Source organism: Egretta garzetta, unplaced genomic scaffold, assembly GCF_000687185.1.
Source record: "Egretta garzetta isolate BGI_Z169 unplaced genomic scaffold, ASM68718v1 scaffold154, whole genome shotgun sequence".
NCBI classification, from domain to species: Eukaryota; Metazoa; Chordata; class Aves; order Pelecaniformes; family Ardeidae; genus Egretta; species Egretta garzetta.
In genome coordinates this window covers 6,176,151-6,199,407 of record NW_009259600.1, presented here as the reverse complement: position 1 = coordinate 6,199,407, position 23,257 = coordinate 6,176,151, and the positions used below count along the sequence as shown (strand labels likewise).

Below are 23,257 nucleotides of genomic sequence, written 5' to 3'. Positions count from 1 at the left end.
CCGGCGGGGGCGCCCCGCGGCTCGGAATGAAGAGGGCGAAGGGGACCGGTCTCCAGTTCTTTCCCCCGCCCCATCCCAAAAGTTAACCTTCCTGTCGTTTCCAGGGACCGCAGAACGTGCTGCGCACCTCGGGCTGCGTTCAGGCAGGTCAGAGAGCTGCCCGGGCTTTGCCCTCTCTCCCATGAGCACCAGTGCCATAGGACACAGCAAGGTTGTCTGTTTTTAACAGGTGGATTGTCTGGAGGCAAAGTTCAAAGTTTGCCTTTATGCCCAAGATTTTCAACACTCAAAGCGTAACAATAGTTTTATAATAATCCTGGTTGTTAACAGTAGTGGTATTGTTTTGCAGAACTCTTAACTTGTTTGGTTTTCTGCAGGGAAGCATGTCAGCTTCCCCCTATTGATTTTGGTGCTCACAATGAGAAACACGTTGCCCTTTTATCATGCTCCCTTTTATAGAGGTTGAAACAGTTTGGTGTATCTTTGGATTATTATCTTAAACGGACATGGGTGTTTAAGATCTCAGAAACAAATAGTGAGCTATCGCTATCACTTTTGCAAAAGTTAAAGCATTACCTTTCCAAACGGACTTTTTGCAAAGTTGGATTTAAGCCCTTCCTTGCATACCCTGGTGCGGGCGCGTCCTGGGCTGTGCGATGAAGAGCGTAGCTAGCAGAAGCGCTCCTTTCTATTTCGCACTTGTAAGGCTATGTCTGAAGTACTGTGTCTAGTTTGGGACTCAGCAGGGCGAGGAAGGCGTTGACGTACTGGCGTGACGCCAGTGGAGGCCACCAGACTGGGGAAGGGGCTGGAGCCCATGACCTAGGAGGCCAGGCTGACGCAGCAGCGTCAGTTTGGCGTCGCAAAGGGAAGGCTGAGGGGAGGTATTATTGCAGTCTATGACTATGAGGCTGGAGGACACAGAGAAGATGGTGATGATGATGCAGATTCTTCTCAGAGGTGAATAGTTGTAGGGCAAGAGGGAACAGGCATAAGCAGGAACGTTGAAAATTCCAGTTATTTACTGGGAAAAAGGATTTTTTTCTGTGAGAGTGGTTGCATACTCAGAGAGGCTGTAATCTCTTCAGCCTTGGAAACAGTCAGGAACCGACTGGACATGTCCCCGAGAAACCTGATCTAATTAGATCTGTTTAGAGCAGGGGATTGCATTAGGTGACCTCTGGAGGTCACTTACTTTCACATGCTTGTTTGGGTTGAAAATAACGATTCCGATGTTTTGTCTTCAACCATGAAGTAAGAGCTGATAGCGAAAGTCAGTGCTGTAAAGATTCTCAGCAGCATCATTGACAGACAGACTCGCATCAACGTCTTTGATTTCCCACGTTGTTTAATGTGTTTATAAACCTGACCTAATGGCAGCGTGGTAAAAAAAATCAGAAAGGCCTAGCAGTGCTCATTCAGGAGGGGGAAAAGAGGCATTTAATTTGTGTTCTGGTTTTGAGTGATTGTCAAGATGTTGAGGCCTTGTCACAGTGGGCTCAGAAAAAGCATTTGTCTTTAGTCGTGAAGTCCATCACAACATGAAGGACTGTACACAAAAGTTCCAGGGAGAGTGAATAATAAATGTGGCACTGAACAGAAAATATCTGAAATTCATGATTACCTGGATTAATCTTGATGAGGACACAAAAACTACGCTGATTGTAAAACTTTGAGATTAATTTTTGGTAGAATTGCAATCTAGCCGTATGTCTTTATTGAGAAAGAAAGCTGCTGCTGCTATCTTAGCATCATAGAGTAATTCAGGTCAGAAGAGAACTATGGAGTTCACCCACTACTCAGATAAGGTCTGCTTAGATTGGATTGCTCAGTCTTGTCTGCTAGAGTTTTGAGTAGCTCCAAAGATGCCTCTTCAGGCAACTTGTTTGAGCGTCTGACCACTGATGGAGAAAAAGTTCTGGTCAGAATTCCCTCTGTTCCAGCTTGTGTCTGTTGCCTCTTGTCATCTCACCATGAGCCCTATCGCACATGTCATCAGTAATCAGCTTACTCTCTTGCTGTTATGGCAGGAGCAATAGTAGTTACCACTGTAAGTTGTGTGAACATCTGTGTTCTAAATTACATCTGTCAGACAAAAAATTGCATGTTTTTTCTCTTTTTGACAGTGAGATTTTCTGAATATTTGGACAACTAGCTGTTTGGTTATTGGGTGGGAGAAGTGTATGCATTCAGTGTTTTCCTGCAAATCCATTCAATGGGAATAGAAGGAGAACAGAGGAATTTTTGATGGAAATAACCTTTGAGTTCTGGTAAAAACTGACTTTGGAATGAATAAGACGTGACCCATTGAAAGTACTCGGATCTTTATGGAACATTTCAGGAAGACTGAATTTAAGAGTTGATGTTTGGGGCTTTTCCAAACTTCTTATAGAAATGTGTTGTCAAAGACCCACATGTGTCACTTGAAATAGGTTGAGAAATTGCTGGGGTGCTAAAAGGAAGAGACAAAAAACTTCAGTTCAAAGCTGCTGCTCACCAAAAATGCACAGCAGTGTGTTTATTTCGCCTCATCAGATTGATGGGAATTTTCCTCTTGCAGAGCTTAAAAGTTCCTTTTCTTTTTATTTTTTTGTTTCTTTTCCTTTTTTTTTTTTTTTTAATTTCTTTAACTGTAGACTTAGGAAGTAGTAAATCCCAACTCCTGCATACTTTTAAAAGAGTACTTTTAAAATACAGCTGATCAGTTAGGTTTCATGTGCAATTGCAGCTTGCTTTGGAGGCTGTGTACTTCTGTGGTGGCTTTTACACAGCTGAACTTCATGCTTCCGGAAGTGTTCTTCAGCATAATTTCCTTCTTTCGTAGTAAGCGATGGACTGGAGCTGAGGCCAAAATACAATGGGATTGTCCACTGCATGACCACTGTCTGGAAGCATGAAGGACTACGCGGATTGTATCAAGGGGTAACTCCAAACATGTTGGGAGCAGGGGCTTCCTGGGGACTTTACTTTTTCTTGTAAGTAGAACTGTAAAATGTGTCCTATCCTGTTCAATGTGATGTTCAGATACACACTGCATCTTCTTTTGGGGGGTATAAAAATGTGCTAAGTGGCTTATAAACTTGTGATTCTTCTAGTTAAGTCCAGGTCTGTTACCTTTTATTATCGTTTGCTGTTTTAGAATTTAAATAATTTGAGTCAGAGACCTGTTACTTTGTCAAGTACAGTGCATTCCCTTGATGCTGTGAAAATACTAAGGAACTTGAGAGATGGTGACATCATTCATGAAAAATCCTCTAAAAGTGCCAATGCACTGTGCTTAAAACCTCACGAAAAATAAAAACCTAAACTGATGTATTAAGAATTAGAGAACATGATAAAGTTTTCTACTAAAGCTAAATGTTTTAACTGATTTTTATTAATTTCAGCTACAGTCAGTTCTTTCATTGTTTTTGTGAGCTGATGGGCTTTGCTTATAAAGCCTGGTTTTTAATATTCGATCTTTTCTACTTTATTAGCTGTGTGACTGTGACCTGATTCACTGCTGATCCCTATTCACTGAAACACTTTAGGGAATAGTTAGTGGGTATGCCTATGCAAACCTCACTTGTCAGTTGTCTAGACCCTGTTACTGTTGTACTTCAGTCCTCAAACTTTGCTGTAGGTTCCTGTTGACGGTGCAGCTCCTCTTGACAGTTTCACAATCCACAAAAGACTGGAAACTGGATCGAGAGAAGAAAGCTCAGTGTATTTCTGAGCTAGAAGATAGATACCTGTCACTGTTGCTCTCAATAAAAAGGAGGCTATCTAATCGTTTTCTTCTAGAAGTTAATTCTTGAGATCCAATACCTGTTCCAAGATGCAGTCCCGTTGATACCAACAGTAATTCTTTATGAATTTAAATTTGTATTACCACAGTTCACTTTAAAGAGCTAACTTCTCAGAGGTCAGTTAATCAGCTAAACAAAGGTAGTTTGCTTAGATACCTGTTTTCAAAGGCTGTGTACCACCGAATGTTTTCCATGATCTTAAGTGAGGTGTTTTGTTGTTTTGGGGGTTTTTTTTAGTGATGTAGGTTTGTTTTCACCTTTACCAAAATATATTTTACGTTTTCCAGCTACAATGCCATCAAAGCTTACAAGAAGGAAGGGAAGCTGGAAAGTCTCAGTGCAACCGAACACCTAGTGTCAGCTGCAGAGGCTGGTGAGTTTAGGTGCAAAGAAGATTAATGTTTGCTTCTAGCCTTTCCATATGTTGCTCCCTGCTTTTGTGTGTCAGTGCTGCTTTTTCTTACAGGTGGCAGGTGTAGGTGTTTGAGTCCAAATGCAGTCACTTATTGTCTCTAAATAAATTAATGATGTCTAAGATGAATAGATGGATCACTGTGGTCTTTTAAGTTTTGCTCAGAAATAGCAGTTGTCAGAATACCTTTTGACCTTGTTTTCATTGTGTATAAGTGTTTTCCATATTTAGTACCGTACTGAGTCCCAAAAATACAGCTATATAAATCTGCTGCTATCAGCTTGTTAACTCATTAATAGTTTAGACACTTAGACCTGGAAAAGAGAAGGCCGGATGGAGTTAATGGAATAAGTGAATTGGTCATTTGTCTTTGAAAATCTTCATCTATCGTCCAAGTTTTCTTAGAAACTAAAGAGCTGAAGTAAAAATACAACTTTTATCAGAAAGGCTTTCAATATGTGGTTTCTAACATAAGTTTTGTATATGCTTCTGTGTTGTATTTAATCTAGGCAATTGAAAAGACTTTTTATTAGGATGTTGGAGCATTCATTTAATGTTGAAATATAAGGCATATTGTTTGATGTGAAAAATAGTAATGGCATATTTTACAACTGTATTTTCAATAACCTATAAAGCTATAACAGGTTGCTTCTGTTAACCTGTCAATATGATTAAGCACATTTCTTGTGGCTGAGGTGTCCATTAGATTTTGAACAATTATATACTTGAATAACTCGGATAATCAAGAGTGCATTAAGAAATTACTTACATTTCCTATCTACTACAGGTTACTCTACTGACTGTGGAAAGGTGAGGCAGAAAGGGGGATGTACTAGGAATATGCAAAAAGCCGTATGCTCTACAGAAGTACCCCCAGCAGGAGTAGGTTGGATATGATTGTGGGCTTTGAAGGCAGAGAGAGGGAATGATGGTGGGCATAAACTTCACCTGCTTTACCGTAATATGCGTACTCTTGTAGGATAAGTAGTTTTGTCATTGTGTAGAAGCCTGTGTTACACTGGACCGAACAAACTGGGACAAGCTTTGGAGTTGGCATAGCAATCAGTCTAACTTCCATCTGTTCTCAGGAGCCATGACTCTCTGTATTACAAATCCAATATGGGTAACGAAGACACGACTTGTGCTACAATATAATGCTGGTGTTGATCCATCAAAGCGACAATACAGAGGAATGTTTGATGCTCTTGTAAAGATATACAAGGCGGAGGGCATACGTGGCTTATATAAGGTAATAAAATTTAAGAAAAATTCCAGGATTGGCTGGCACCACTCAGTAGCATGCCGAGACTTGTAAATACTCGTCTACACAAAAAAAATGCAAGTAGTTTTTTGTATTAGCTCACTTATTTTTATTCTGTGAGTTTTATTTCCCACTGAAGAACTGCAGCGAAAAGGCTTAATCAGAAGAAAAGCTATTATACTGTTGAAATGTAGGAAATCGCTGATCAATAGAGTGTAAGCTTTATGGCTAAGCCATCTTCTATTGGGTGATAATGCTGAAGTGAGAGTAAACAAGCTACTTTTTCATTTTTTTGAGTCTTCCTATAATTAGAATTTGGGTAAGGAGGCCAGCAATAGTGTAATCTATCTTACTGCTAGTGCTTTCTTCCATTTCATCCCTTATCTCTGTCTTTCTGACATTTTGTGGAACATAACATATGACTAAAGTAGTCGCTAATTTTTTCTTCCACAATGGATGGTTTCACAACTGCTCATTTGCCCTCTAGTTATTGAGGTCTGTAATCTGTCATCTCTAGATCCATAAAATTTGCAGACTTCTAAATATGGTCTGTGTATGTGTGGTTTTTTTATTCCCTTTAATTTAGGGAAACAGATGGCAACTGGATTTGGACTTTTTGTCTCCTCCTTCCTTCAGGCCATGACATCAAGATGCATTCATCAGTGCCTGGAAGGTGTGAAGAAACCTATTTTAGTTCAGTCTGGCTCTTCTCCTGCAAGTAATGCTACAGAGCAAGAACACTCTCTCTTAGAAATTGTCTTGATTACTGAACATTAACTTCTTCTATTTGCAGTGAAAAATACAATCCTTCCTGTGCTGAAAAACCAGCATGCCACATACCGATAAATGCCGAATTCTGACACCAGGAACAAGGCACCTTACTTATTCCTAAATTGAAATTGTCAGGGTTTCTGATTTGCCTGCCTGGATATCTGCTCTGTTCCATGTAGATAAATTCTAATTTCTTGCATCTGTTAGGGTTTAAGGTGTCCTTCCATTGAGTTACTTTTCAGATGATTCGTGCACATAGCATGTGTTGCCTTTGGCACTGGACACTTCTTTGTAGTGTTAATCTGCAAGTGGGGAACTAAACCAGGTACTTCCTTTGGAGGAGCAAATTACTTGCTTAAATCTGCAAAGAAGGTGACCTAGATAGGTCCCTTCCGAGTGACCTACATAACTATGCACACTAAGCAACTTTCATTTGACGGCAGGATTCATTTAACCGTGACTATGCTGGGGAAGAAGGCACCTGTTCAGTTAGTTCATTGACTTGTCTGTACTTTAGCCTTCCTCCATTTCCTGGTTTGGGGGAAATTTTTTTTTTTTCTCACTTTACTTGAAATTTGACAGCTGCAGTTTTGTTAATTGCCCTGAGTTGCAGGAGCAGTAGTGCACATGAACGTCTTCTTTTTCCTCATAATCTTAATTTCAGATCAAGTTCCTTATAGCAAATAAGGGGCTCTCGGAGACTGCCACCACAAGTTGGAAATAAAATCTGGAAGTAGTTTCTTTCTGATTAATTTGAGATTAGTCTTCTAAAGAATGGTATTTTTGTCCGAATCTTGCTCTCCACTGCACAAGATGCTGTTACTGGTCTGAGCAATTCCTTTCAGTCCGTTGGGGCACAAAACTAGTGGTGTCAGGATGCATCAATCCTTCTAGCAGGGATCAAAGCTGTCTTTAGTAGCTCTGTTGGGTATTGTTCGTACATTGAACTGTAATTCATCTGAAGCATCCTCGATAACTTGTTCTTCTAGAACTTCACCTGGTTTTGAAAAGACAGGAGCCTGTCCTTCACTGATTATCCCAGTAATCATCTAATCCGTGATCTTCCCCACCCTCCATCCATTAGGCTTTGTCCTTTGGCCTCCATCCCCCAGATGACTGGGGACAGAGCTGCTCTGCACGCCAGGCTGAGGAAGAAAACAGCTTGGGGTTAACATAATTTGAACATGCCCATAGGTATGTTGGAGATCTGAGCTCTAAAAATTACTTTGCCATGAAGTTGAATGTCATGCAGGCATCTCCGTATTAAGAGTGCTGTATGGTTCTTCCCAAGCATAAGGCAGGAGAGACCAAACTTTGTAAAATGGCACTTCAAGAAAAACATAAAATATCTCTGAGCTTTTGGGAAACTGTTCGATGTCTAGTCTGGAGTGACTGACTACTAAAACATCAATGAGGAATGCAACTAACGTTCTTCCTGGCCTCCATGCTTCTGGATTTGTGTTTTCCGTTTCGTTCTCTTGCAGCGATGATGTGGAAGCAGCAATTAGAAATAGAGCAATGCATAATAGACAACAGTAAAATGATCAGGAAGTACAGAAAATTTAAAGAGATTAAAGGAAAATAGAGAGTCATCAAGACTGAGAATAATAATGCAGTATGCTAACAACAACAAACTCCTAGCAGTAATGTGTGCTCGTTACCAAGTGAAATAGATCTGTTGGATGCTTCTATACTGTCATTTCACCTTTGGTAGGCAAGATGCTATACTCTGAAGATAAAGTATTTTTTCCAGTCCATGAATGTCCAAGGCACTTAGCTCTCTTTATTTTGCTATGCTTTTGCTTATGCTATTTCCCTTCTTCTTGCAAATATGAAGCCTGTAAGCTAACTGACTTTCTATGTCTTGGTACTTGTATATAGCAAAATCCACTGAGATTTGGCCATCTTGATGTAGCTTTAGTCCCGCGTTCTACAGAGAGACAGAAGTGTAAGTAATTTTCACATAAAAGGTGGTATCATTTTTCAGCATGAAGGAATCAAGATGCATACTAACAGTGCCTTTCTGCACAAGTTGCCAGAGCAGGGTGCTCAGATGCTACTGGTCTTTGGCACATGGAGAATCCAAATTGAAGACAACACTAAACAGATTGCAAGAGGAATCTGCTGCATTCTTTTGAAACATATAGCAGGGGCTTCTCTGGCGTGAGTACTGTCTAACACTTCAGGCCTATGTTCCTTTACGTCATGATGGGCGACCTTTGAAACAGTAACCAACAGGACATTTTTCTCTTGCCCTGGGTCTTCGTCACTTAAAGCTGTTTAAGCCAGCTTTAAAATACAATTTTTTTCCCCCACTGTCTACTGTTCAGAATTACATGCTTTACCATTTAAATTTCTAACTATATATTTAATTCTGTCTGTTGTTCTAATCTTCCAAAAGAGAATTCACACAGGACTTTGAGCAACCATTGATCCTGTCAGGCCCTCAGGGCAAAAATCTTCTAAAGATATGTTTTGCATATTAAAGTAAAAAATAACAAATAGTACATAAAGTTAAATGATTTTAAAATTAATCTTCAGAGTCATATTATAGATGAAAAATAAATATGAAATTCTATTGTGGCAAGAAGGATTTTTGTGTAAAATTGTAACAATAAGAAAATGGAGTAAGGATATCTTTCAAAAACTTCTTCAGCCAAGATATTTCATTACTGTGATGAAATCAGTTTTGATTTGAAACATTTTTCCATAAGAACACATTGTTTTGTATGATCAATAGAAGCCTGGGTCAGCTCTTACTTTACTGAGGCGCATTGGCCGACAGTTGCCTCACTCCCTTCTTGCATTTTTTAATATTGGCCCAAAGTTAAAAGTCCTTTGGTCTTTGGAAGTTTTCCCCATCAGCACAAGACCGAGTGTGCTGGTACTCATTTAGCAAGTATCATCAGTAGATGCTTTAGGACTCTTGGGTGCAAGTTATCCAAGTCTGCTGGCTTAAATTTAAGAGTTTAGCACTCTTGAATGTTGTTTAACATTCTTCTTTTGTTAGTGAGGAAAATATTACCTCATTCTCCTATGATATAAATACATCATTCTAATTCTTTCCAAGTAGAGAGCAATTACTTCTTCTGTCTTTTAATGGTTTTTACTGTCTAATCATGGGCAAGCATTTGTGAAGATTTTCCCTGCTATCACTATACATAAATTTCGTACTGTTCCTTGTTCTGCTGACCCAAATATTTTTTCTTTGATATTTTCAATAATTTTGGTTTTCTCTATTCCTACTCTTCTGTTCTTACATTACTGGTTAATTTTCTTTTCTGATCCAGGATTTCTGAAAACCAAAGTTATCCTTTTCCCTCTGTTGTGGCCCTTTGGCTTCAAACTTCACAAAATTCTATGATTATGGTCATAGTTGACGAAATATAGATGTTTGGTTTAATTCCACTTGTTCTCATTTGGGGAAGTTTTTTTCTGGGACTTTAGCTAGACCTTAATGCATTTCGTCAGTTCATGATCACTGATGATTAGTTCATGACCATTGTTTTCTACTGTGAGAAGAAATTTGTCCTCACTTATCAAAGAGATCCTAAAAATCACTGCCTGAATGGCTGTAATATCACAAACTTAAGATATCTATAGCATGCAGAGAGCGCTAATCTCTGAAGCAGTAGAAGCTCTGTGCAATTTTTATGCCTGCTGTTTTAGGTGGTTTTTTTCTGCAAGTTAGGAGTTCATGAAGTAATTTATCATTTTGTTCTGTTACACTGTTCCAGTGGACTTCTTTTTCTTCCTCCTTCTGCAGGCTCTTAGTAGTATATTGATAAGTCTTTATTCAACATTCTGGGCTTCTGATTTAGTCTAATACAGAGTTTTGTGTCTGGCCACATCTTTTAATTCCTCTGTCTTACCTGAATGGATCATGGGAAAATAGATAAAACTGTTCAATACCAGTATTTTGGGGGAAATTTTGGTTCTTTGAGTACTTTTGTCACATTTTGATCACTTACTCCATTGTAGTTGTCCCTTTGTAACAGTTTTCGGCAAGCTTTTGGCTCCCTTAAGCCATTTCTGGCCAAGATGATTAATTCCCCACTTATTTGTATTTCTCCAGTGTAAGTGACCAACTCTTCAAAAAGAGAATTAGGGCTTCTCAGAACCCCTGCAGCTGTCAGCTCATTTTCAACTGAGCTAGTCCTGCATCTGAAGGAACTCTTGCCTTCTCTTCCTTGTAGAAACACTTCAGAAAATACCTGTTCTCCCACTTCATACCAACTTTTTTGAAAGAAAAGTTTTCTGTATGTTTTCATATTATACTCTTACTGTAAATTACTGCCTCTGACAAATGGGCAACATTTCCCAGACTGCTTTGTTACACCTTCGGCCACCTCTGCTGGGCTGCCTTAGAATATGCTCTGAGCAGGGTGAGGAATGTACTCAAACTGATTTGGATTTATTTCTTTAATGTAACTCATCCATAAGTCCTTGTATGACTTAGCCTTCCATCTGGGCCCTTCAACTTGCCACTGTGCAACTGTGTGTGTGTGAAAGACATTGAGGTGCTGGAGCATGTCCAGAGAAGGGCAATGGAGCAGGTGAGGGGTCTGGAGCACAAGTCTGATGAGGAATGGCTGAGGGAACTGGGGGTGTTCAGCCTGGAGAAGAGGAGGCTGAGGGGAGACCTTATCACCCTCTACAACTGCCTGAAAGGAGGGTGTAGAGAGGTGGGTATTGGTCTCTTCTCCCAAGTAAGGGGCAATAGGATGAGAGGAAATGGCCTCAAGTTGTGCCTCAGGGCAGGTTTAGGTTGGACATTAGGAAAATTTTTTTCACTGAAAGGGTTGTCAGGCACTGGAACGAGCTGCCCAGGGAAGTGGTAGAGTCCCCATCCCTGGAGGTATTTAAAAGACGGGTAGATGAGGTGCTTAGGGACATGGCTTAGCACTGGCCTTGGCAGTGTTAGGTTTACAGTTGGACTCGATGATCTTAAAGGTCTGTTCCAACCTAACCGATTCTATGATTCTATATATACACACACATTTTTACATAGAAATGTATATATATCATAGATACACATTTATATATACAGATACACATGCACACACATACTATTTATCTCCAGGACTTGATCACAAGAATTTTTTTAGTACCTCTACTCCTGATGTCCCTCCTTACTGAGATGCCAGCTTCTGTCATTGCCTTACCAGTCTCAGGTGGGAACTAAACAGCTTAGTGCCAGTCCCTGGAAAGGGGCAGGTGCTGAGCAGCACATTTGCAAGACTGCAGCTTGATTTGTATTCTTACGCCCCTGACCTGTGTTACCAGCTTTTTTTAAGACCTGTGCTTGTGCTATATGAGATGGAGGCCCTAGGCCACTAGTTTTATCTTGCTCAGTCATTAGGTGTCTTTAGCCTGTACATCATTTGGACAAAAGTAACATTTATTACACTTTGTGTGATGCCTGCCATTTATAACACCAGCCCAGAATCAGCTTTGAGTCATGCTGCACAGTGACAGCTGTGCAGTCACAATTTATAAAGTAATGGGGGACATACATCTGCGTATAAGCTGAGCTCTGTCAAGTCGTATAGTTTTTGTGCATTGCTGTTTAACCTTTGTTTATTCCTTTTCTTAGGGATTTGTGCCTGGTCTGTTCGGCACTTCACATGGAGCACTTCAGTTCATGGCATATGAAGATTTGAAACTGAGATACAACAAGTATAGAAACAGAGCATCAGATACAAAATTGGTACGATTCTTGAGAATAAAAATGTGTTCTGGCATGTGAATAAGTGGAAATTTGCTCCATTTGCATAGGTCATATAGAAGGAAATAATACTTTTTTATTTTTTAGAAACAAGCAAATTGGCAAGTGTTTTCTGAATTTTAGAGAAAGGAATTTTTTTTTTGTCTTACTTTGTAGAACCATAGGTGGTGGTCTTAAACATGTGGAAAACTGGTCAGGTGCAGGTTGGGCAAAAATAGTTACTTTTCGAAGAAGTGTTTCACCTGATAGGCATAAGAGGGCACAACACACGTTTTACAATTAGTTACTTGTAGCACTGCATATAGTAACATTGCCATTTTTTTAAATGTGCATATTATAAGGAGGAAAAATCTAAGAGTATTGTTTAGTTCAACATTTAAAAATCAAGTAAGATTTTGGGAAATTGACTAATTTAAACCATGCTTAAGGCAAACCTGGTTATTTTTGTTGCTTTTAGAACACTGTGGAATACATAATGATGGCAGCTGTATCCAAAATATTTGCTGTGTCAGCAACATATCCCTATCAAGTTGTGCGAGCTCGTCTTCAAGATCAGCATAATACATATTCTGGTGTGTTTGACGTGATCCGCAGGACATGGAGGTAGGCATGCAATAATAAAAGCTTATGTTCCGGACAGTGAGTCTTACAGAATCAGAACTATGTTTACTGGCTTCCATGGTAACTTGCAGAACCAGTGCGACTCAGAGCAAACAAAATGTTAGCTGTATAAAGTAATTTTGTGCAAGATGCCACTAATAGCAGTAATCTAAGGACAAAGGAGGAGATACAAGAGGGTCAATACTAGCCTGCAGGCTTCCATTGTTTATTCTGTCTCCCTTCTCTCTTCCCCAGCAAATTTCACTTACAGGTTAAAAAATAACATTGAGTTGGCTGTTCTGGGGCTCTTGAACAACAAAGTCTCACTTCAACTGCTTTAGATTATCACATAGGATAGGAGTGTTGTGCTGCTGGCAGTTGTGGCTAACCCAAGTTCCTGGCAGGAGGAAGTAAGCTAGCCAGAGCTGTTTATACTGCTGTCCCTGGGTTACCCTGGGGCCTGACTGCATTTGCAGTCTAGTCCCAGCTTCCCGTAGGACCTTGAGAGAACTGTTACACCTACGCGTATCTTCTCACAGACCCTCTTCCTGCAGCTCCACAGGGCACGTGAGAGTTTTCACACAGAGCGCTGCAGTTACTAAGGTTGGCCACCTTTGCAGCATGCAACCAGTGTTAATCTTGCTTTGGGCAGCATTTCTGGGTTGCAGCATATTGCTAGAGAGATGTGAATGGAGTCAGCTAACCCCTGGGGTATTAAGAGGTGTCACCTGAATGAGTGAATGAGGCTGTGTTGTTCCAGGAGGCGCTTTAATTCTCTGAAAATAAATGCTGACTTTCCTCAGTTGTGTTGACCCTCAGTTCACTTGCTGTTACATGACCCAAAACCACCAAGCCCTTCAGCCCTGCTGGCTTCAGTGAGATTAAATATGTAAATGCTTTTTCAAATAGGCTGTGGAAATTTTAAGTTATTTTAACCAGTTCTTGTGGCATGAAGTCAGACAGTCAATTGCCTCCTGCTTAGACAGTACGAAAAAAAAACCACAAAAACCCATGCAAACCCTAGGCTAAATAACTGACCTGCAGAATACTATTGTATGTTCAGAAGAGAAAATGATGGGTTAAGAGTTAATATGTTACGGCTTTTTTAAACACTACAGTAAGAAATACTCTGAAATTGTTATTCCTAACCTGAAGTACCTCTCTCAGTGCGAGCACAAGAACAAAAATGCTGGGCTTTGTTTTATGTCTGATTTCTATACATTAATAAAAATATTAAACAAAAATAATAAGAAATAATTAAAACTAAGTGTTTTTCCGTGTTTTTAAAGGAAAGAAGGAATTCATGGATTTTACAAAGGAATCATCCCCAATGTGATCAGAGTGACTCCTGCCTGCTGTATTACCTTTGTCGTTTATGAAAATGTGTCTGGTTTTTTACTTGGTTTTAGAAAAGAAAATAATTAAAGGTATGAGCTTGCATTCATAAGAAATCTATCCTTTATTTTTTGTATTTATGATCTGGGAGAGATTTAGTTCAGCAGTCTTTTTTGACACTGTGAATTGATCTAGTATTTGGAGGAAAGAACCTGGAGATAGTAAAGCCCTGCCAACGTCTTTTCTGCTGAATGTTCCTCGTTGCTGTCTTCCTCTCCAAATCAGCTGTGTCTGCCTGAAATAGATGTTTCTGCAACTGTGAAATAGAAGCACTGTGACTGGGTGCAGGCAGCTGCACAGCAATTCAGTTCATCCTGGCCTGTCTGGAATAACGGACTAATCTGTTTCGACAAGTCTCAAGATTTAACAGTTGGTCAGATTCTACTCCTACACAAGTGGAAAACTTTATATAAAAGCAACTTTGGGGTCTGTTACAACTTTTTTAAACCTCTGTCTGAGTCTCATGAAGAAAGTATGTATGTGGTTGCTTACAGCAATGTCTTCTGAATCCACCTCTGTGTTATTTGTCAGATTTTAGGATATGGAATGCTCCAAATTCCATTGCTCATCCAACACAAAAATGCTGCCTCGGTGGGGTGCAGTTTGGAAACTCAGATTGTTTTGTGAAACAGCTGTCCATTCTTGGGTTTGAATAATTGCCAACCTGATGAAACCCAGTTCTTGTCTCATACCAGGACAGACTTGCATTGTGGGTTTTGGCTTGCTTTTAGCACCACACCAAAGTGTACGTTGTGTGCATCACTGGCCACTTAGTTCATTTTCTCTCTCTTCCCTGCCTGCCCCCTCTCTCAATCTCTCTCTCACTGAGCGGGATTCTGTCTCCATTACTCATATATCTGACCAAATGTTACTAAGTAAATGCATATTTGCAAATAGGCTTACATTTTTAAAATGAGAGGTTTTTCTAGTAATCCTATAGTGATGCAGTTTTCAAACCACTGCAATAACAAATATGACCATACTTATTTTCAATAATATTCTCTGGAAAAAAAAATTCCATAAGTAGTCTGAAAAATACCGTTTTTTTAAAAAAAAAAAAAACCAAACCAAAATGATGCATAAATGTCTTCTGATTTGGTCTAAGGAAAGGACTGTAAGAATATATTGATTGCTAACTTAGTGATAAATGAAATTACAGTACATCTCAGTAAATTTATATAATAATGATGTTTATTTGCATGCTAATAATTGCTGTCAAGGATATGTACTTTTTGGAGATCTGGGCTTGTTTTATTTTTTTAGTTCTTTAAGAAAATACGTTACTGGCCATAACATGTGCCTTCCGCTGTTAGTAAGATGGTTGTAAGTATCTAGAATGTATCACTTAACTAAAGAGGAAGTAAGTTAGCAAAGATTATTCAACAGGTAGGGGGAAATAATCAGTTTTGTAAAGAGCAGAGAATACTATCCAGCAAAACACCTGAATAATCACTTAGAGAAGGTTCCTGTTTAAGAGAAGACTAAAGCAGAAATAAGGTCTTTTTATAAAAAAAAATTAACAGATTAGCAAATTGGTTTCAATTTTAAGTTAAAATCTGGAAGACTAGAGAAACTGCTCGATATTTTGAATCTTAATTCAGTAATCCACTTGCTTGTTTCTGTTGATGCTATTGCCACATACCACATTTTGTGTATACTTAACTTTATTAATAATTTACACTTTCTCCTCCATGATCCCATCCCCTCTACTGATATAGCTGATAATCTCATCTGAAAAGGGCATGTGGCCATTGTGGCTGGCTTTGGTTTTTATGGTGAAAGTTTCCATGTGTATTTAGTTGAAGATCAAATTTACTGGAAGTTTACCATGCAAATTACGGTGTAGATCCCTAACAGCTACCAACTTCTGGTTTTTTGGAGGGTGTTTCCTTGGTTTTGTGCATTTTCTAGTACACAGAATTAATTTAATGGAACACCGAGTTAACTCTGCCACCCAGGGTCCAAAAAAATATTCAGAAGGCACATGAATAAATCATAAGACAAGAATAAAAGTTGTGCACTTACTAGCCTGGATTAGTGTGCTCTAGGCCCAGAACAGCTTACTCGTGCTCCAGGATCAATGCAGAGACAGGCTCCAAGCATGTACACAATCAGTTACTGTAAGTTAACTGACATTCTGCACATTCACACCACAGCTTAGCTCATAGTAACTTGTTTGTGTTCAGGTGCCTTAAAACCCATCGTCCAAGCCAATGAAAACAGTACAGTTCCCCAGAAACAAAATACCAGCTGTATAATTTGCTGGCTTGCAGCAGTATCACACATAAGCTTGCAGTTGGGAAAGCCTGAACACTCTCCTAGCTGCAGGTGTGTTCCTCTGGCATTCTTAACAAAAGCTGCAGACAAGAGCTACCACTCTGAGAGATGCCTAGGGAAAATCTTATGACCTCTTCAGGGAAGAAAGCTGAGACTTAATCCTAAATAGCTGAAACAAAGTCCTTATCTCAGATGTAATGTTTTTTCCTTTTAATTTCTGGGAAGTGTAGATTTCTGCATGTTGTACATGCTTTCTCTTGGTTTTTTACTTTCATTAATGTAAAATTGATGTTGTAACATAAACAGGACTAACATTTCCCTTAGAATCTGTACAATTTTTAAAAATATTTTAGTATATCCCTTGTTGCATTTGGAAGAAAATACTTAAAGCACTGAAGCTACTGCTGTGCTGGCATGATCAGTGTCATCATTTGTCCAGTCTGGAGGCTGCAGTCAAATAGCTGTGACATCATTCTTTCACTTCACCAGTACGCTTTTTGAAAGCCAAGGCATTTCAACCTGCCTGATTTCTGTATCTTCCAAACTATTTAATGTATCTAGCTTTTAATTAACACCAAAGCGATTGTATATACCTGAAAGGCTAAATCCAGAATAATTTTGTTGGAGCAATGAAATGAAGTTTTATAACTGTAAAATTATTTAGTATCTGCATGCTAATAGTAGAGACCAGTAATAGATGTTTATACTGAAATCCAGTCTATCAAGAAGCGAGGGAGGGAAGGAGAGCTTAGGCTGTTTTTACTTAGTTATTCCAAACGAGGTATTTTAACGCTTACTACATCATCCTAGGTCACAGTTAAGTCACCAGGAGTTTGTCGAGAGACTTAAGACTGTAACAACAGAGCATCCTCTTCTGTAGCGAGGTTCCCAGGAGTAGCTGTTACGTATCTTTTCTGAAGGCTAAAGCCAAGACCTGAGTTTACTTTCTTAGAACCTTCTATGAAGTCTTCTAAAAAAATGTATTGTTTATCATAACACCATGTAAAATCCCTTAAATAGTTTGATGATCAATAAAATAGCCTGATTTTTTTTTTTTTTTTTGTAAAAGGTCTTATTTATTTGATACAAAAAGTTACAGTTAATTCCTAAAATGGTGGTGGTATATTTTCGTACATCAAACAAAGAACTAAAAAAGTTAATGGACTTGGTTTTGATATATTCTAAAAAGACTATTACAAAATGCCTCTGCAATGTGCAAAAAAAGGCTAGACAAACACTACAGATGCAAGAGCTTGGTGCCTTTCGGTCAAACACTTGCATCCAACTCTACAGAAATAAATTCTGAAGAAAATTGTACAAAATAAAAAAAAATAAAAAAAGGAGAGATTATAAAAAGGGAGGGAAGGTTATTTTGGCAGTTCTTCAATGATGATTCGGGAGACTGAATTCCAACCAGTAGAAGCATCTCCCCGTGGATAATCTGAGCAAGTCCCAACCCAGATGGCAATATCCACCAAGCCGGCATTGATCCCTTCGCACAGGCCTTCCACTGGTTAAAGACAAAAATCGGGTTACCTCAGCAGACATGATCGCTTTGCATTTCACAAGTGAAGGAGGACACAAGTTCGCTGCAAGCTCATGCTATTTAGTTAAACCCGAACAGCGTTTTTAAAAATAAAAGAGATGGGGCAACACAGGCTCCAGAGTCACGCACTGCCTTTATCCACGCTGCTTCCTGAAGCAGCCTGAAGCGGCTCACAATCCACAGGATGGCTAAATGGGAGGTATGCCTGCCACTTTAAACATCCAAATTTACAAAGTGGTAGCTGGCATGTGGCTTCAATCCCATCCAGCCATCTTGGCAGCGATGGGGATTTGGGGCCGGGGGGACAGCCATACCTGGCTTCCATAGCACCATTAGTTGGAGGTGGGTTAATGAAGGCAGGTGGGTCCTACCCCTGGATAAAAAAAAAAACCTATCATAGCTCTAGAAGTTAAATTTCATGCGGTCATGAACAGTACATGGAGGAAAATGGAGAAAGAGGATAGACTTGACATTAGCCCCCTTTTCCTAGTGTCACCTCCTTTTATGTTGAATGACTTTTCACTAATTTGCCTTCTGCTTAGCAACTGAATAATAATTCCTAGATATTTCACTTTGGAGGTACTTTTGTGCCCCACATGAAATTATAGTAGAAATTCCAGGAGGAAGAAGTCTCACTTTATGCACAGGTGCTGTGCAAATACCAGTATTTTAAGCCAGGATGACACCGTCTACTTGGCAGCAAGGCAGTTTCTCCATAACCTAATGCAGCACAGAATGTCTCCATATTCATGTTGTAGCAGAAATCAGTAAAACTGGCTAGAAAGCTCTTCCATTTCTAAATTACAGGATGCAAGTGAGTGCCATGAAAAATACCACAGTAATAAAGCACCCTTAATAAATAATACTGTGAGATAGCAGAGTAAGAGTAGCTGTGTTAGCTGGTCGCTCTTTGCCCCTTCATTCAGTCTTTTCAACTTTGTAAGGCAGACCATAGATGCTGCATTTGGTAACTGGAGTTGCTACCGGCTTCTACTCCATCTCCGTGCGGTCTTGGCATACGTACCTGAAGAAGTTCGATGTATATTAATAGTAGAATTCAGCTCTGGGCTTCCTTGATCTAAATATATTATGGCTTCAATAGGAAGTGGCCCGGCACATTCTGCTCCATTAAAAGTGAAGTACCAGCGCTGACAGCAGGCATTTTTGCATTTTAGCCGAAGCGACCCACTGAAGAGAACGCGGAGAGCACTGTTGGAGCGCATCTTTGTAAACGTACATTCCTAAGAGAAGAAATAAATGCTTCGGTAGCAACCTCTGGTTGAGAACCTATTTATTTTCTATATATTTAGGAAATATATTTAGGAATCTATTAGGAATATAATTCTATTTATTTCACAATATTTTGGCTATTCTCTTTAGTCCCTTCCCTCTGGAAAAAAAAAAAAAAAAAAAAAAAAAAAAAAAAAAAAAAAAAAAAAAAAAAAAAAAAAAAAAAAAAAAAAAAAAAAAAAAAAAAAAAAAAAAACAAAAAAAAAACCAGAAGAAAAAAGCAGAACGTGGCAAATACCATACAGCGCAAAGATGCAAATCAGAAACAGCACCTCATAGCTGGTAATGGACAAGGGGGATTATGGAAATTCTTAACTTTACTTAGATAATACCTGCTGGTAAGTTGGTAACCTAGTTACCTTCTGGGATTTATGTAAAGGGGTATGAGCCCTCTGAAAGCCACAGTCAAGTCCTTGCAGGAGAGGACAGTACAATTTCTGTTACCAGAAATCCTGGATTTAACAGTTATCACAAGATTTGCGAGAGGCTTAAAATCCTGATAAAAGCTTCACAATTGAAAAAGAAACATGTTCAGGTTTTTAAAAGGTCTTCAAAATGCTGGATATCATGGTGGGGTGGGCAAAGCTAGGGACAGTTCTGCAAGTACAAGGCCATGAGAAATATCTAGTCAAAAAAAGTTGATTCTTGCTCTAGCCACAGCGATAGCAGTTACGTTACTGCAATGCATCTGGGCATTGCTTCATAGCTGGGATTTCTTCCCCTCTTCCAGGCTTGCACCGCTGTGTTTGAAAGGTTTACACGGAGGGCTGCAGTGGAGGACAGACCTGGGTTAGTCTGGGTCCCACTGGGTAATGCTGCTCCTGAGCAACGCTGACCCTTTTTGCAGTAGCATCCTGCAACCGAGTTTCAGTGAACAACCGTCTTGAAGGAGTTATAAAGACAGGTACAATTAACAGATCAAAGATGCGCCTTTCTCCTGTTCCTCATGATTGAAATGGTAAAAACCTTGCCCTATTTTGGGCAAGCTGGAGGTACTTTTTTGGTAGGGTGACTTTCAGCCTTACGGTTACAGAGCTGGTCTACTAGATGTACTTACACCCGCCACATCATTCTTTTGAAACGCTGTTACAGAAATGAAATGGGCACACAGCTGTGAAACACAGCCGAGATGAATCCCAAGTAGCTACACCTTTGAGAAATTCACCCTTACATGTAGAAAAAAAGGCTCCTATAGGAAATCTGTATGATTGGTGCTACCCAGCTCACAGAGGCAGCTCTAGACCCTGCTGCAGTTGGCGAAGCGCAGCATCCTAGGCAAAGCTAACTTACTGCTATCTTCCCGAGATCGATGCCGTAATTGAGCGCACTCCACGAACACTGCTTGAAGTTGGGCGTCCAGGACTCCTCGATGCTCTCGCGCATGCACTCGCCCTTCTCCCCCTTCAGCCCGTCCCGTCCAGGGATCCCAGGTGTCCCAGGGATCCCGTTGGTTCCCGGGTTTCCATCCCGTCCAGGAACGCCACTGGGGCCTTGCAAGCAGACGCCGTTGTACTGAAACACAGAACAGATCTTGCTGCTTCCGCCCATTAACTGCGAGGCTAACCAAGTTAAGCACAACCAACCAACAACAAAACACAACCCCCCCTGCTGTGGCACAAGCTAATGGGCTATTTCTGGATCACAAGGAAAATGGTTCCATAGAGGAAAAAAAAAGGATAAATAAAATTTCAGAGATAAGCAGTGCCAGCAGAATTTGCTGTAAATTAAGATGCCAATTATTTTATGAAAAGATGCGTAAATACTAGAATTAAAGATTGGCCTAGTGCAAGGATTAAAACCTGTTGGAAAACCTCAGAAGATTCAAAACATTCCAATACATTCTATGTTACACATACATGAGTTCCATGTTAATAGTTACCCACCGTTGCTTGTATAACTGTCTCGGCTAATAAGCTTTCATTATTATTTTTTTCTTTTTTTTCTTTTTAAAGGAGAAACTTTTGCATTTCGTAGAGAGCAGAGGTTAATGCTGGTTTTCTTCTGCTGTGATTCTTGCTGGACAGAATCATGTCACGATACTCAAGCCGTGCGAGTCGGACTCCAGAGCACACAGCGAGTCGGGGCTGATGTGGACATGGGAAGCTGCACCCTGCAATCAGCCTGAGCTCAGGATCCCCATCCATGGCGGTGGGAAGGCAGGCGCGGGAGGATGGCACACGGATGTCCTCCCTCACACCACAGTATTAGGAAAGGTCAGTCATTGCCCTCCCAACTGGTTCCTCCAGTCTTCATCCCAAATCCTCACAGATAACTACATCCTGCTCTTCCCCCTTCTCACACCTATTTCTCTTCATCCATTTTAAACCACCTAATCCCCACTTGTTTCAAAAAGAAAAGATCATGCAACTACTCCCCCTTCTGCAAGCCATGCCACTATCTGCACCACAGGAGCTGTAAACTACAGCCCCTGCCCTCTCCCCTTTGGCAGATCGGTGAACTTTCTTCTTCTGGAGTTGCTCCTTTTCCTGTGCTTTGGTGCAAAAACCAGCATGGGCATCCCAGGCTCGGCTGGAGCCACGCTATAAATAAAACCGGTGACTACATGAGTTCTAGTAAGAGGTAAGATGAGAGTTGGACTAACGGATGCTGGCATTCCCTTACTACCTTCACCACAGAAAACACTTGGCATATGGCAGTGGAAATAGTGGGATGCTATAATCAAGAAGGCCATGTATAAAAAAGTGAGCTGGAGAGAAGGCTGCTTGGTGAAGCACACACTGGCTCTAAGGGCCACGAGAATGATGCAAAGACATTTTTCTGTTTCACACGGTGCTTTTGTTGCTCTGTTCCCGCTGGACTCTGTAGCGGTGACTGGCTCTGGTTTTACATGTGGTTACTCACCACAGAAATCTGAGGACGTGGAAATCATTAAAAGCAGAGGCCCGCTGAGGCTCAGACCCATGGCCCCCCATCCCCAGGGCACCAGCGGCACCGCGAGGGGTAAGGGCTGCCCTGAAAGGGGAGCTGCCACCGCTGCCGCCTGGAGCCACACCACTCCCTTCCAAAGAGGGCAGCTTGGGCCGCTGCACACCCAAAAAAATTGATGTGAGCGAAAGAATTACCTGGGCTTCGGGCTCTGCTCCAACTAAGTTCATCTACACTTGCCAAATCAAGTACTTTTTTATGCTTTCTTAAGCTGGCAACACATAAAACATCTTTTAAAATGAAAATGTCCACTGAAGGCAGGATCCCCGCTCAGGCCTGCCTTCGTGCTGCCCTGGCTGGGCTCCGGCTGCGGCAGTCCGTACAACCGGGCTGCGGCTGACTCGGCTGCCGCCCGTTTACCCGCGCTTTGCTGCCCGCTCTGCCGCACCCGAAAGCGGGAAGCAATGCCGGCAAAATGCCCAGTATGAAGGTCCCTAAAATACCGCTCCAACAGAAAACGTAAGCCCCTCCATGTGCACCAACCCCTCATTCTCCACGCAGTTCAATTTCCACAGTAAAAAAAGAGTAACAAGGTGGTGTGAGAGGGAGGGAGCTTTGCCGCCCACGCTGCTTCCAGTACATCGCTCTGGGAGACCTCGCTGGAGATCGTGGAAGAAATGGCCACGCCGCTGGTTTTCTATAGGAGGCGAACAGCAGTCTAGCGGCTCACGGAAATAGCTTCACATCTGCTTTCTCCGTTCGGAGGACTGGCAAATCTCCCTCCTTTCTTCTATCCCTGAGATGGGATAGTCCCGACGCATTCAGGTTTCTGGTTGCAATGGAATTGCAAACAGAGCTATGCAGCCCCAGGTGCCAAAGGGAGCAATGCATTAGCGCGGCTCCAAGGAAAAGAGGGTTCCGCGAGCGCGCAGATACACTTCCCGCGGCACCGAATGGCTGCCGAAGAGCAGCCCTCCCGTTCCTCCTTTTGTACCTTACTGTTTGTTTAGTCCCGACGCATTCAGGTTTCTGGTTGCAATGGAATTGCAAACAGAGCTATGCAGCCCCAGGTGCCAAAGGGAGCAATGCATTAGCGCGGCTCCAAGGAAAAGAGGGTTCCGCGAGCGCGCAGATACACTTCCCGCGGCACCGAATGGCTGCCGAAGAGCAGCCCTCCCGTTCCTCCTTTTGTACCTTACTGTTTGTTCACCAGCCCTCGAGGGACCGAACCGCAGTCCCCGCTTCTGTTGCAAGGGCTGCGAGGTTTCAGCCTCGCCGCCGGGCCCCGCGGGGGGCCGAGCCC

The 23,257-nt window shown here is 41.1% G+C and overlaps 3 protein-coding genes across 3 annotated transcripts in view; 1 reads left to right on the top strand and 2 right to left on the bottom strand.

Moving 5' to 3' along the window:
• The window catches only part of DCAF13 (DDB1 and CUL4 associated factor 13), a 28,314-nt gene extending 27,495 nt beyond the window's left edge, over nt 1-819 (bottom strand). The window contains exon 1 of the mRNA XM_009638319.2: nt 700-819. Within this exon, the coding sequence (XP_009636614.2) occupies nt 700-819 (120 nt within the window). The remainder of the gene's footprint in view (nt 1-699) is intronic.
• Nucleotides 820-2,804: 1,985 nt separating this feature from the next.
• Nucleotides 2,805-17,270, top strand: SLC25A32 (solute carrier family 25 member 32). The gene is made up of 6 exons (XM_035893831.1): nt 2,805-2,975; nt 4,076-4,161; nt 5,289-5,449; nt 11,829-11,942; nt 12,418-12,563; nt 13,850-17,270. The coding sequence occupies exons 1-6, from the start codon at nt 2,875-2,877 to the stop codon at nt 13,983-13,985; spliced, it is 744 nt and encodes a 247-aa protein (XP_035749724.1). The 5' UTR covers nt 2,805-2,874; the 3' UTR covers nt 13,986-17,270.
• A 329-nt stretch (nt 17,271-17,599) lies between these two features.
• On the bottom strand, nt 17,600-20,616 carry CTHRC1 (collagen triple helix repeat containing 1). The gene is made up of 3 exons (XM_035893892.1): nt 20,359-20,616; nt 18,803-19,019; nt 17,600-17,742 (listed from the first exon to the last, which is right to left on the bottom strand). The coding sequence occupies exons 1-3, from the start codon at nt 20,614-20,616 to the stop codon at nt 17,600-17,602; spliced, it is 618 nt and encodes a 205-aa protein (XP_035749785.1).
• Nucleotides 20,617-23,257: the final 2,641 nt, after the last annotated feature.

Coding starts and splice junctions, on each gene's coding strand:
- SLC25A32 (XM_035893831.1), top strand. CDS start 2,875: ATGACCACTGTCTGGAAGCATGAAGGACTACGCGGATTGTATCAAGGG. Junction 11,943..12,417: donor GAGCATCAGATACAAAATTG/GTACGATTCTTG, acceptor TGTTGCTTTTAG/AACACTGTGGAATACATAAT. Junction 12,564..13,849: donor GTGATCCGCAGGACATGGAG/GTAGGCATGCAA, acceptor GTGTTTTTAAAG/GAAAGAAGGAATTCATGGAT.
- CTHRC1 (XM_035893892.1), bottom strand. CDS start 20,616: ATGGGCGGAAGCAGCAAGATCTGTTCTGTGTTTCAGTACAACGGCGTC. Junction 19,020..20,358: donor TCGATCTCGGGAAGATAGCA/GTAAGTTAGCTT, acceptor TTCTTCTCTTAG/GAATGTACGTTTACAAAGAT. Junction 17,743..18,802: donor TATACATCGAACTTCTTCAG/GTACGTATGCCA, acceptor GTCTTTAACCAG/TGGAAGGCCTGTGCGAAGGG.